The 13,618-nt window shown below is 48.5% G+C and overlaps 1 protein-coding gene across 1 annotated transcript in view; it reads left to right on the top strand.

The window, feature by feature from the left end:
- The first annotated feature begins 260 nt into the window (after positions 1 to 260).
- Positions 261 to 13,618, top strand: part of UMOD (uromodulin) — a 15,283-nt gene continuing 1,925 nt past the window's right edge. The window contains exons 1-9 of the mRNA XM_007114466.2: positions 261 to 275; positions 1,759 to 1,955; positions 3,131 to 3,907; positions 4,004 to 4,111; positions 5,279 to 5,487; positions 6,438 to 6,586; positions 9,216 to 9,461; positions 11,989 to 12,151; positions 12,754 to 12,835. Coding sequence (XP_007114528.1) covers positions 1,862 to 1,955; positions 3,131 to 3,907; positions 4,004 to 4,111; positions 5,279 to 5,487; positions 6,438 to 6,586; positions 9,216 to 9,461; positions 11,989 to 12,151; positions 12,754 to 12,835 — 1,828 coding nt within the window. The 5' untranslated portion in view covers positions 261 to 275; positions 1,759 to 1,861. The remainder of the gene's footprint in view (positions 276 to 1,758; positions 1,956 to 3,130; positions 3,908 to 4,003; positions 4,112 to 5,278; positions 5,488 to 6,437; positions 6,587 to 9,215; positions 9,462 to 11,988; positions 12,152 to 12,753; positions 12,836 to 13,618) is intronic.

Below are 13,618 nucleotides of genomic sequence, written 5' to 3'. Positions count from 1 at the left end.
AATGTCAATCATTTGGGGTCTCTACCAATTAGGAAAAAGAATAACAACCACCTCACAGCCTAGGAAAGGAAAACACTGTGCCAAAAGGGGAAAATATTCCACCTCCCGGAAAACATTCAAGAAATAGAACCAGAGACTAACTGGAGGAGAGAGTACCAGTGGGGGGCAGATGTGTGTATATATATACATATATATATATATATATATGTATATATATATATATATAGGAGGCACACACACTTGTAAACGGATTAATTCTACCTTTCTGGCTTCAGGTAAGGCTATCTGCAGCTCTCACTTCTCCTAGCCACTTCTCCCCATCTGGTCTTCTGCTGATTTCCGTTCTGTTTGAGGGAGTGGGGGAGCAGAAATGAAGAGATTGGACACTTGGGTCAGACCTAGGTTGAGTCATCACTCTGTTGACCATTGGCTTCGTGTTGACCATTGGTAAGTCAATCCCCCTCTCTTTCAGCCTGTGCTTCCCTAACAACAATTTTTTCATTCATTCAATTCATATTAGTGAAGTGCCTACTATGTACCAGGCACTGGGAAATACAGCAGTGAACAAGAGTATCTGCTCTGAGTCTGCTTTGCACATATCATCTCAGTTAATCCCCGGACAACAATATGCAGTTGGTTATTAGCCAGACAATAGGTCACAACCCATTAGTGGATCATGAAGTCATTTGCGGATTACATTCAGAATTTTATTTTAATTAAATACAATAGAATATGTCATCAAAGAATGCACACCGTAATGGTAAGAATTGTTTTATAAAACATTTATTTCGTGTGTGTGTGTGTGTGTGTGTGTGTGTGTGTACAAGCAGCTGTACTGGGTCATGGCATAAAATAATTTCCTTATAGCAGATCATTGTCTCAAAGGCTTGCAAAACACTTTTCTAAGACACAGGTTCTTTGATGACAGGGGACTTCTTCACAGTGAGCCTGATGCATTGTAGTCACTCAATTTGTGCAAGCACTGATCTCTATTTCATAGATGAGGAAACTAAGTCTTAGCGAATTGAAATACATTGCCCAGTGTTACACTATGAGTTTACCAATCATAGCGATTGGTAAAATAGGGATTTGAATCCTGGTTGCAGGCTCCAGGTCCCACATACTTAACCACCATGCTATGCTATTTTGCTGCTATAAAAATTGGGGTAATAGTAGATTATCTTGCCAGGTGGGTGAAATAATAAGTGAGCACTCTGGAAACATTAAACTACATTACGAAGGTTAATCACCTCTCAAGTTGCTTATCTCAAGCCACTTCTTTACAATATGTGAGTTGCATGAAGTCAGGGACTTTGTCTGTCACCTCGGTGTACAGCTCCCTCTTTGGCACATAGTAACCTCTCAATAAATGTTTGTTGAATGAATAAACGTATCTGGGCAAGTTCAAAGTTTCCCAACAGGGGATCAGGAGCTGGCTGTTAAAACCCAAAGCTGCCTCCAGTAAGATGGTGAGTCCAGAACACTCCCCCATCTTGCTGGTTCCTGCTCCCGATGAGAGACTCAGTTCTTCCAAATGCGCTGAAACTAGGGACGCTGTTGCTGGGATGTGAGTGGGAGTTAAGAGTAGGGCCATAGAGGGGAAAACCCCGCCAAAACAAGGGCCACAACAATACACACTTTTTGTGGTTCACATAAATGGCATCTCCTGGACTTACGCAGTGCACAACCAAAGTACTCCTCCCAACTGTGGGGCTGGGAGTTAGATCATGTGTTTATCCCATCCGTCTCTGTTCACAGGACTTCAGGTGTCAAGGACAAGGAGGAAACCCCAAGAGGCCAGGCTTTCCTTGCCTTTGGGAAAGTCTCCCCAGACCAGAAGTAGCTGTGAAGAGCAGAAAAGATGAAGTGGCTCTTCTCTTCGACCTTAATGTGGATGGCAGTGGTGGTGACCTCTTGGGTCATCATAGCTGCAGCCTCTGACACCTTGGCAGCGAGTAAGTGCTGTGTGCGTATAGTGAGCAGTGCCCACATTAGCAGAGGCGGTCTCGATCCCCCTCCTATTTATTATGCTTGGGGTTTGCACAGTCTTTATTCTAAATTCATTTCTTACTCTATAATGTCCATAGGACTCACCCAGGAATTTTACTAAAGTGCAGATTCTGATTCAGTAAGTCTGGAGTGGGGCCTGAGACTCTGCATTCTAACAAGCTCCCAGATAATGCTGATGCTGTGGTCCTTGGATCACATTTTGAGAGACAACAGTCTAGAACATCACTAAGGCTCCGTGGCACTTCACTGGAAGGTCAAGAACATATTCAACCACACAGGAGATTTGAACACACCCAGGTGGCTCCCAAATACCTTCCGTTTAACACTTAAGTGACCATTCCATTGGGTTGCACATTGCTTCAGCTTTTCCTTGGAGAAGGGAGCTGGCCACCACCCCCACAATCCCCAGCTGGGGTACTTTGGGACAGAGAGTAAATACCATCGTGTTGTCGTGGTTAAGAGCACACACTCTATGGTCCTGCCACCTCAGTTTGTGTCCCAGCTCTGCTGCTTACCAGTGGAGCAAGTGGCTTAAAACTTCTGAATCTGGTTTCCTCACCTTTAAAATAAGGGCAAATACAAAAGTCATTCCCCAGGGCCATTGGAGAGGATTCATTGAGATAAGGAATAGAAAGTGCCTATCCCAGTGTCTGGCATATACTAAGTGCTTAATAAACAACAGCTCACTATCTTTACCGTTATCGGGTTGGCCAGAAGTTTCGTTTGGATTTCTCCATACAATCTTATTATTATTGTCACAGAGGAACAAAGTGTGACTGCCACCGCCAGACAGAGAGAGGAAGCAGGGAAGGAGATCCGAGCAAAAGGTATACAATGTACCAAGTCGGGGAAGGGGTGACAGGGCCACCTAAGTCCTACCAGAGTGTCAAGAACTCTGCATTATTCCTCTGGAGGTGGAAAGGTGGACGTTTGAAAAGAAGACACAGCTTGAACGCAATGGTTAGACACCATCAGGGGAGTTTGGTTTCTTTCTTTCGAAGGTGGTCGGCTATGGACTAAGTCTTAAAGAATGTGGGTACCCTAAGGGACGCGGGAAGAGTCTCTGGGTGACCAGTGGCCTAGCGGCCTCCACTCTGAGTCTGGTCTCTTCTGTCCTCAGGAAGCTGCTCTGAATGTCACAGCAATGCCACCTGCATGGAGGATGGGGCTGCCACTACGTGCTCCTGCCAGGCGGGCTTCACTGGCGACGGCCTCGAGTGCGAGGACCTGGACGAATGCGCCACTCCTGGGACACACAACTGCTCCGCCCCCAGCAGCTGCGTGAACACGCCAGGTTCCTACACATGCGTCTGCCCCGAAGGCTTCCGCCTGAGCTCCGAGCTCGGCTGCACAGACGTGGACGAGTGTGCAGAGCCAGGGCTCAGCCACTGCCACGCCCTGGCCACCTGCGTCAACAGCGAGGGCAACTACTCGTGCGTGTGCCCCGCGGGCTACTGGGGGGACGGGAGGCGCTGTGAGTGCTCCCCGGGCTCCTGCGGGCCTGGCCTGGACTGCGTGCACGAGGGCGACACGCTCGTGTGCGCCGACCCGTGCCAGGCCCACCGCATCCTGGACGAGTACTGGCGCAGCGCCCAGTACGGCGCGGGCTACGCCTGCGACTCCGACGTGGCCGGCTGGTACCGCTTCGTGGGCCAGGGCGGCGTGCGCCTGGCCGAGACCTGCGTGCCCGTCCTGCGCTGCAACACGGCCGCCCCAATGTGGCTCAATGGCACGCACCCGTCGAGCAGCGAAGGCATCGTGAGCCGCAGGGCCTGCGCGCACTGGAGCGGCCACTGCTGCCTGTGGGACACGCCCATCCAGGTGAAGGCCTGTGCCGGCGGCTACTATGTCTACAACCTGACGGCGCCCCCCGAGTGCCATCTGGCTTACTGCACAGGTGAGGGGGTGACTCCCTGCCGCCGCAACCGGGACGCGTGGGCGCCTCGAGGGACTGGAGCGCATCCTTGTTGATTGTCTGTCTGTAACCCTGCAGACCCCAGTTCCGTGGAGGGGACGTGTGAGGAGTGCAGTGTAGACGAGGACTGCAAATCGGATAATGGCAGATGGCACTGCCAGTGCAAACAGGACTTCAGCATCACCGGTGAGGCCAGTGGGGAGGAGGGGAGGTGCTGAGAAATGTCAGCGACCAGGGGAGGGACAAATTCCTGTGTGGGAATTGGGGGCCTGTGGGGATGACCCAGGGAATGCTTACTATCCAATCTGAGTGGAGAGCCGGTCCGGTAATATCCATTTAATCCAGCAAGAAGCTCTCTGGGCTCCCAGAGCTTGGGGCACAACCTCACCCCCAGCCTTCTTTCTGAGGCCCCCTGCACCGCAGTGGATACGCAGGTGGCTGCCACCTGTTGGCCCAAGGCTGCCTGAGCCAACAGGTGGCTGCCACCTGTTGGCCCAAGGCTGCCTGAACCATATTCCTGCAGCACAAGAACGCAGGCATGGCCCGCAGTCTGCAGTTTCTTGGGCCGGGCCCTCCACGGACCAGCTGAGGACCCTGAGCAGGGCCCTGGCCATCTCTAAACCTGTTTCCCCATATGTATAATGACTGAAGCAGCCTCGTATTTCCCAAATTCCAGGCCTGATTTTAGTCACATCCTTCTTTTAAGTAAACTTGGGACATTGAAGTTCACTGCTGTGTCTGTCTGTGGGAAGTAACACTCACCCTACGTAGAGGGTAACGGTAGAAATGAATACAATGAAAGAAAGTTATTCAATTTCAGCAGCTGCGTAATACTTCAATTTAAAAAGTCCAACCGTATTTTATGTGCTGCAAATACTTAGCCAGAGGTCTGCTCTCTGTTGTTTCAAAGGAAAATTAGCAAGCGTAGGGCACTGAAAACATTAGCAGCTATTGAGGACTGTCTCCTTGATGTAGGAAGGATGGAAAGAAATTGCAGTTAACTTATTAGCTTTTTTTGTTTTCTTGTTGTTTTGTTTTGTTTTACTGGGATTCAATGTTATTTAATGCCGGGGCAGTGAACGACCCAAAGATAATACTGTTCTTTGTATACAACCTACTCTTAGGGTAACGTGGTCTGGTGGTTGGTCACGTGGGTCCATCCAGTGAGCTGAGAATCCAGTCTCACGTCTCCGTCTCTTTCAGAAGGGAGACCACAGCGGGAGACCGAAGCGATTCAGAGTACCCCCAGCTGGTGGCCAACTTGGCTAGCTGGGCCTGGGCCCTGGGGATGTGCTGTACCCCGAATTGTGGTCCCAGGCCTCCTTTCAATCCTGCCTTTCCTAATCATTTCAGATATCTCCCTCCTGGAGCGCAGGCTGGAATGTGGGGTCAATGACATTAAGCTGTCCCTGGGCAAGTGCCAGCTCAAGAGCCTGGGCTTTGAGAAGGTCTTCATGTACCTGCGGGACAGCCAGTGCTCGGGCTTCACTGAGAGGGGCGACCGGGACTGGATGTCCGTGGTGACCCCAGCCAGGGATGGGCCCTGTGGGACGGTGATGACGGTACGTTCTGGCCAGTGGGGGACAGGGTCAGAGCACTGCCTGGTTCAAGCCTAGCCCTACCACTTGCCAGCTGTGTGGGCTCGGTTGACTTATTTAACCTAGCTGTGCCTCAGCTTCCTCAGCTGTAAAATGGAGTAATAATAGTACCTACTGCATAGCGTTAAGAGGGTTAAAGGAGTTAATGTGTGTGAAATGATTAGGACAGTGACTGGCACATAGTAAGTGCTCGGTAAATGTTAGCTGCGAATAAGAGGACGATCCATGGTGATAGTTCCCCATTTTACGGATGGGAAAGGTAGGGCCCAGACAGTGCAATGACTATTCTAAGCCAGTAGGTATCAGCGCTGAGTTCAGAAGCAGATCTGTTTGTCTCTGGCCATCCTGGGAGGCAGGGTCTGCATCACTGATGTTTGTAGACCTAGGACCTCAGCTATAGAAGCCTCCTCCAAAGGGACCCAGAGGTAAACACTTGTGTGAGTGGGCTCTGCTTCCTCCCATCTCCCTCATTCCCCAAAAGAAAAAGAAAGAAGACTAAAGAAACAAGGAAAAAATTGTCATTTGCCAGATATGGCTTTTTGAAGTTCCACCATTAATGATGACTCGGTACGTGGTTTTCAGTCTTGGTAGTGTTTGCGAGAGGAAGCATGGGGTGATGGGAAGAGTCCAGGCTTGTTAGAGCCTCGGTACCAGGGGCAAGTCACTCAGTTCCCATGAACTTCTGTCTCCTTTCAAGAGGCAGGGAGGTGCTTGCCTTGCCTCTTAGGGTCATTGCAGGGCCAGTGCAATGACGCAGTATGAGCGTTTAGCTGGGGTGAGGGAAGGGGGCTAGCACATGAGTTGTGCTCATGGAAACTGGGAGGGCAGTTTCAACACCTTTGGCTTTGAATCTTACTCAGATTCTATACCCCTTTTTCCACCCTCCCTCCCCCCACCTCCCCACCCTAACACAGAGGAATGAAACTCATGCCACATACAGCAACACTCTCTACCTGGCAGATGAGCTCATCATCCGTGACCGCAACATCAAAATCAACTTTGCGTGCTCCTATCCCCTGGACATGAAAGTCAGCCTGAAGACCTCCCTGCAGCCAATGGTCAGGTGAGGCCAGAGAGGGTCCCCAACGTCCCTGGCCAGCTCCACCCCACAGCCCCTTAGACACCAGGCCCTTAGCTTCCCTGTCAACTGCCGCCCTTAAGGAGCTGGGGGGAGGGAGGTGGCTGGGAGGTAGTGTTGGACTCCATAAGGAGCCCCTAAGGAGCCCAGCTGGGAAGTCTGGAGCCTGCTTTCAAATCCCGGGTCCATCACACAGATGGCTTTGGGAAGTTGATGACCCCCTCTGAGTGTCAGTCTTCTCATATGTGAAATGGGTTTAGCAAAGCTGGAGTATCTTTCTTAGAAGCGCAAAAGTGCTCTGCAGAGGTGAAACCAATATTAGGGTCCCTGGCTTATCAGAGGGGTAGGGTGGTTGGACCAGAGGAAAGGAGGGAGAGGTCTCAGTTCAGACCTTCTATGGGACTGGGCAAATTGTACCCCATATCTGGACCTCAGTTTCTTTCTCTGTAAATAGAAGGAGTTTGAATAAAGAGGGGTTTACAGTTTATGTTTCTTGGAGTGTGAGGGTCTTTAACGAGGTGATTTAGGGGTGGGAACCAGAAAACTTCCACCCACATTGAGTGCCACATGAGGTTTTATTTTTTTTCCTATTTTTTTAATTGAAGTATAGTTGATTTACAATGTTGTGTTAATTTCTACGTACAGCAAAGTGATTCAGATATATATATATACACACACACACACACACACACACACACACACATTCTTTTCCATTATAGTTTATCATAGGATATTGAATATAGTTCCCTGTGCTCTACAGTAGGACCTTGTTGTTTATGCATTCTGTATATAAAGCTTACATCTGCTAACCCCAACCTCCCACTCCATCCCTCCCCAACCCCTCCCCCTTGGCAACCACAAGTCTCTTCTCTATGTCCGTGAGTCTGTTTCTGTTTCATAGATAGGTTCATTTGTGTCATATTTTAGATTCCACATATAAGTGATATCATATGGTATTTGTCTTTCTCTTTCTGACTTACTTCACTTAGTATGATGATCTCTAGTTGCATCCATATTGCTGCAAATGGCATTATTTTATCCTTTTTTATAGCTGAGTAGTATTCCTTTGTGTATATATGTACCACATCTTCTTTATCAGTTTTATTATTAAAAAAAATAAGAGGATCCTGTTGCTGAATAAACTTGAAAATCTCTGAATAGGATGAATCACAAGCCAATGAAGCTTATACTGGAAAAAAATAATAGTTGTAATAATAACAAGTGTTTATCGTGAGCTGACCATATGTCAGGCATTGTGCTAAGTGCTCTACATGGAACATCTCACTGAAAACTTAGCGCACCCCAGGAGGTGTAAGTATTATTATTCTTCCCATTATACAGATATGGAAATTGAAGGTCAAAGAAAGTTTAGTAACTTGTCCAAAGTTGTAGAGGCTAGTAAGTGACAGAGCTTGCATTCAAACCCAGGCCATCAGGCATAGAGTGCCCGTTCTACCACGGCCTTTTCTTTGAAGCTTGCCCATGGTCACATGTTCCCTGGGCCAACCAGACTTGGGGAAGGGCACTGGGCACTGATGAGGGTGCTTGGCTGACTTGAAGGAAGACACTTACTCATTATCTGCTTTTGTGTGGCGCATCACCTGGCCAAGCAGTGCCCTGGGGCAATGTGACCATGTCCCAGGCCTGGTAGGTTCCAGGGAACAACACATCTGTATGCAGATCTCTCTCCGGCTTCAGCTAGAAATCTCATTCCAGTCTAACCAAGTCCAAACCAATAACCCCGTTCTCACCTCTGAAATGGACTTCCACATTACTATTTCTCATGTACCCCATTTCCTCGGGCATCAGTCTTTCAGTGTCCTTTGTAGGATAATCCCATGGAGTCTACATCAGTGTGGCTGTTTTTAATGTGATTTAAAATAACCCATTTTAAAAACCCCAATCTTCTGCTGTAGGTGGAGCCAGAACTCTGACTAAGGCCTGTAGGACCCATAGCCCATCATTTTTTTTTTTTTTTTTTTTTTTTTTTTTTTTTTTTTGCGGTACGCGGGCCTCTCACTGCTGTGGCCTCTCCCGTTGCGGAGCACAGGCTCCGGACGCACAGGCTCAGCGGCCATGGCTCACGGGCCCAGCCGCTCCGCGGCATGTGGGATCTTCCCGGACGGGGGCACGAACCCGCGTCCCCTGCATCGGCAGGCGGACTCTCGACCACTGCGCCACCAGGGAAGCCCTAGCCCATCTTTTTAAACTGTTCTAGATTAAGACCAAAAAAGGAATCTAGGTGATTCCCTAGAGAACGTGCTTGCTGCACTTCTTGAATGCAGGGCCCACCACCTGAGGGGGTGGACATGTTACAGAAAATAATGGTCTATGGATCAGAAGCAGCAGCATCACCTGGGAGCTCGTTAGAAAAGCAGAACCCTGAGCGCCACCCAAACCTACAGAACCAGAACCTGCATTTCACCAGGATCCCTAAGTGACCTGTGGCTGCTCATTGTAGTTTGCAGAGCAATGGTTGGTGGGTTCCAGTCCTATTGCTGGATAAAAATGCAAATAACTGCCAGGAACTGCTTAGGAATGCAGACCAGAAAGGATGACCTCTCTGTTGCTGTTCTCAGCTCTGGTTCTCTCACCAGCCCCTCTCCTCCTGCAGCGCCCTAAACATCAGCATGGGTGGGACCGGAATGTTCACCGTGTGGATGGCGCTCTTCCAGAGCCCTGCTTACATACAGCCCTACCAAGGCTCCTCTGTGACCCTGTCCACCGAGGCCTTTCTCTATGTGGGCACCATGCTGGATGGGGGTGACTTGTCCCGGTTTGCACTGCTGATGACCAACTGCTATGCCACACCCAGCAGCAATGCCACAGACCCCTTGAAGTACTTCATCATCCAGGACAGGTAAGGCCCATGGATGGAATTTGGGAGCAGCGAGGGTCTTTGGACTTGGATGGGTACAACGTACATTTTTATATTCATTCACCTCTAGCTGAAATTTAGCATTGCCATTCGTTATGATATAGGCAAGAAACCACAGAAATATTAGCAGGACATATGAAAACATTTACACACATCAATACTTTTTAGTTACTATAGTATTAGAATTTCTACTAGATATTATTTGATGTAATATCAAATCCATGTACTTGTAAATATATATATACATTTATAGAATAGATATGTAAATATATAATGCATGTATCAAAAGTTTTAATATTTTAAGAACTATGTTTAGTTGGTTTTCTTTATAATCTTATGTAATTTAGTTTATGCATTTAAGGCATTATTTTTGAGAAGGGAAGCGTGGGCTTCACCAGATGGTAGAGGGGGTCCAGGACTCAGAAAAGGATGAGAAACCTGGTGGATAGGCAGGCCCCAGGCAGGAGCAGGCTGGCACTTGGCTGCGAGGAGTGCGGTGGAGGTATGGTTAGCCAAGGGCCAGCTGAAACAGGGAGGACACAGGTGGGCTGCTTTTGACTCAGGTGCATTAGAGAGCCATGAACCACACTGTGAGAAAGTAGTTCACAGTTTCATTCATAAATTGAACGGATATTTTTGGAAGTTTACATATGCCAGGCTGTGTGAATAACAGTGAATAGAAGGGACAAAAATCTCTGCCCCCATATAGCTGATATTCTAAGCAGGGAGACCAACAATTAAACAAAAGTGACATCCATGGCGTATTAATGATGAAGGGGCTATGGAAAAAAACCTAAGCAGGAAAAGGGGAGGGCATTTGCAATTTTAATAGTGCAATCAGAGAAAGCACTCCCAGGAGACACTGACCTATTTCTGTTTCAGTTCTCTTAGAATCTGCATGGTCAAATCAAGGGGGAAAGTCTCAACTCAGTGCTCATCTGATGCTCACACTTCTGTTATTTGCTAATCTCCCTTTGCAACAAAACGAAAGGAGAGCAGGAGTCTGTTTGGGGCCTTTTACAGTCAACAGTGTCTAAGTAAAATGTAATAGCACTGTTTTACTTTATATTTATTAGTATGGCCATGTTTTATATATGGCTAATACTGGTTTGCTATTTGTGGTCATGATCTTCTAAAAAATAGATGTATGTCAGTAAAAAGGTGTGTAGATTTAAAGAAAAATAGTAATGGTAGTATAATAATGTAAAATAATAATACAGAGATTGGGAAACAGGAAAACATTCATGGAGATGGTTTCTGGATAAGGCAAAAAAAGAACTGAAATTTGGAAAATGCTGGCATGACCTCGATTGGGGCATCATGGAGACTTGGGTTCATATCTTGGTTTTGCTATTTCTTAGTTTGAGACACAAGTCAGCTCATCTCTCTGGATATTCATGTTCTCATATGTGAAATAGGCATAAATAAAACCTACCAGGCAGGGATTTTTTAAGCTTTTTTTTTTTTTTTTTTTTTGTCTGAGTATAAAGGTAGAGCGTGTACACTGTGGAGAGCTTGGAAAGTTCTGAAAAAGAAGCATGAAGAAATGCTGGCTGTGGCCCTGTGTTTCTGCCGTGGCATGGGTGGGAGCTGGGCTGAGGACCACCAGTCTGTGAGAGGCTCAGAATATCACGGGGCGTGTGAAGAGGAGACAGGTTGGGGAGACCATGGGCAGCTAGAGGAGACACGTAGGTGCCTTGCTTGGGTTGAGCGCCTGGGGCTGCCGAGGGCAGTGCTGGATGCCACCCTCTCTGCCCTTCATGAAGTGGGTCCCCTTAACCTCAGGGCTTTTATTTTGCCAAGCGAAGTCAGATCTGAATTGTAGGGGACACAGAGCAGAGTGAACCCCACCCGCAGAAGTTCCTTTCCCGGTTCTCCTATGCAGTCAGCCTTCAGCCCCTTTTCTAAATCCATTTTGAGCAGATCATGTGAAATAGCGGACAGGGCACCTGATTTGCCCCGTCTGCCCCAGCCCAGCACCCACGTGAGTCTCCGAACGTGCAGTTTTGAGTTTCTATCCATGTGTTTGGGTGCGTTGTGTATGTGTGTAGATGAGCACACACACTCCAGTTTGGTCAGTGGCCCTCGGTGCTCAGACGTTTCCGTTGTTAAAATTCACACCAGGCACTAGTGGACAGCCAATAAATGGTAGGTAATGATTCCTGAGTGCCATTTCCTGGGAAATCAGGAAGTGCTGACTTTAGGATGGTTGCAGCTCTGTACCGATGACATTTTTTTACTTTAGAATCATGTATATGTATCACCTACTGTACGTCACATACTGTAATAAGTACTTTGTAAGTTTAACTCATTTAATCGTTGCAACTATCTTACGGTGTGGGCTACAATTATTATGCTTCCTACGTAGATAGGGAAACAGGTTCAGAAAGGTTAAGTAAATGGCCCACGGTCACACAGCTAATAAGTGGTGGAGTGAGGTTTAAACACAGGAAGTCTGGCCCCAGAGTGTTTGCTTAACCGGCCATGTTATATGACGTAACCTTCCCAGATGTCCACGCACGGAGGACTCATCCATCCAAGTGGAGGAGAATGGGGAGTCCCCTCAGGGCCGCTTTTCTGTCCAGATGTTCCGTTTTGCTGGAAACCACGACCTGGTCTACCTGCACTGTGAAGTGTACCTCTGCGACACCGTGAATGAAAAGTGCAAACCTGTGAGTCACCTCCCCTCCCTCAGCCTGCTCGCCACGCCCTCCGCCATGCCCAGCTCCCATAACCGAAGACATTTGGCCACAAGGTTCAAAGAAAACATATAAACATGTCTGCCATGTTTCTGTCTTAGTACAGGGGTAGACAGAGCAATAAGATGAGGCTGCTGTGGCCGGGCAGGAGACCTAGGCTGTGGGGAAGTCAGGAGGTGGGGTCAGGGTAGTGCAGCAGAACCTCTGGCTTATTTGCAAGCTTGTGTTCTAATAACAGAAACTGACATTTTTAAGCACTGGGTGCGACTTATGTGTGTTAACTTTTTAATACTTCACAGCAGCTCTGGGAGGGAGGTATTTTACCAGTCCCTTTTTCTATATGGGGAGAGAGGCGCAGAGGCTTAGTGACTTTCCTAAGATCTACATCTAACATATGGTAGAGCTGGGACATGAGCCCACATATACCGATCTCCTAACAACCCCTGCCTCTACCATCCTCAAGTCCCAGCCTGAGGCAGGAGGTTGCTCCTGTGAAGGGTGTAGCCCACTCCCCCTGGCAGGGCCACATTCAGTCTCCCTTGTGGAAAGGTTTCTTTGTCACCCTCTCCCTGCAGACCTGCTCCGAGACCAGATTCCGCAGGGGGGGCATCATAGACCAAACCCATGTCCTAAACTTGGGTCCCATCACACGGAAAGGTAAGAGGGCCCCTCCCTTCCCCACATTCCTGGTGAGAAATGTTCTCTGGAGATGAGGAGGGGTGACAGAACCTGGCACTTGGGGTCTTACCGGGGTCTGAAGAACTGGAGCAAGTAAATCCTGTGAGGCGAGGTAGACTATAAGCTGCCTTCCTCTTGCCGGTTCTTATTCATTCATTCCTTGCACAGCTGTCTTCTCATGCCTGCCTTGTGCCGGGCCTTGTGCTAGTGGCTAGGGTCTCAGGATGAGCGGCAACAGGTACAAGCCTGGCTCATGTGGCACTTATGGACCAGTAGGGGAGACGTCATTCAGATAATCATGTATCTCTGCAGTTGCGATAAGTGCAGTCACGAAAATGGATCAGGAACTCTGAGCTCTTACAGCAGGGGAAGCAGACCTAGTGAGGAGGATTGGGGAAGAATGGAGTTGAGGTTTGGAAATTGAGAAGGGATTAACTAAGAGGGGTCAGGAGAAGCAGAGAGGGAGGAATCCCAGGGAGAGAGTAGAGCATGGGCAAAGGACCTGTGGCAGGAGGGAGCCTACCGTGCTAGAGTAACTGGGATAAGGCCAGGCAGGCTGGAAGGAGGAGGGTGAGCTGATGCAGGTTGGAGACCAGACCATGTGAGGCCTTATAGTCCTTCTTCTCTTTCTTCTCCTCCCCTCCCCCTTCCCCCTCCCCCTCCCCCTCCCCTTCCCCCTCCTCTTCCCCCTCCTCCTCCCCCTCCTCCCCCTCCTCCCCCTCTCCCTCCTTTTAATTGTAATATAATTGACATGTGGTTTTT

This window comes from Physeter macrocephalus, chromosome 14 (genome assembly GCF_002837175.3).
Source record: "Physeter macrocephalus isolate SW-GA chromosome 14, ASM283717v5, whole genome shotgun sequence".
Taxonomy (NCBI): Eukaryota; Metazoa; Chordata; class Mammalia; order Artiodactyla; family Physeteridae; genus Physeter; species Physeter macrocephalus.
Note: the sequence above shows the minus strand (reverse complement) of the source record. Positions and strands in the feature narration are given on the sequence as shown.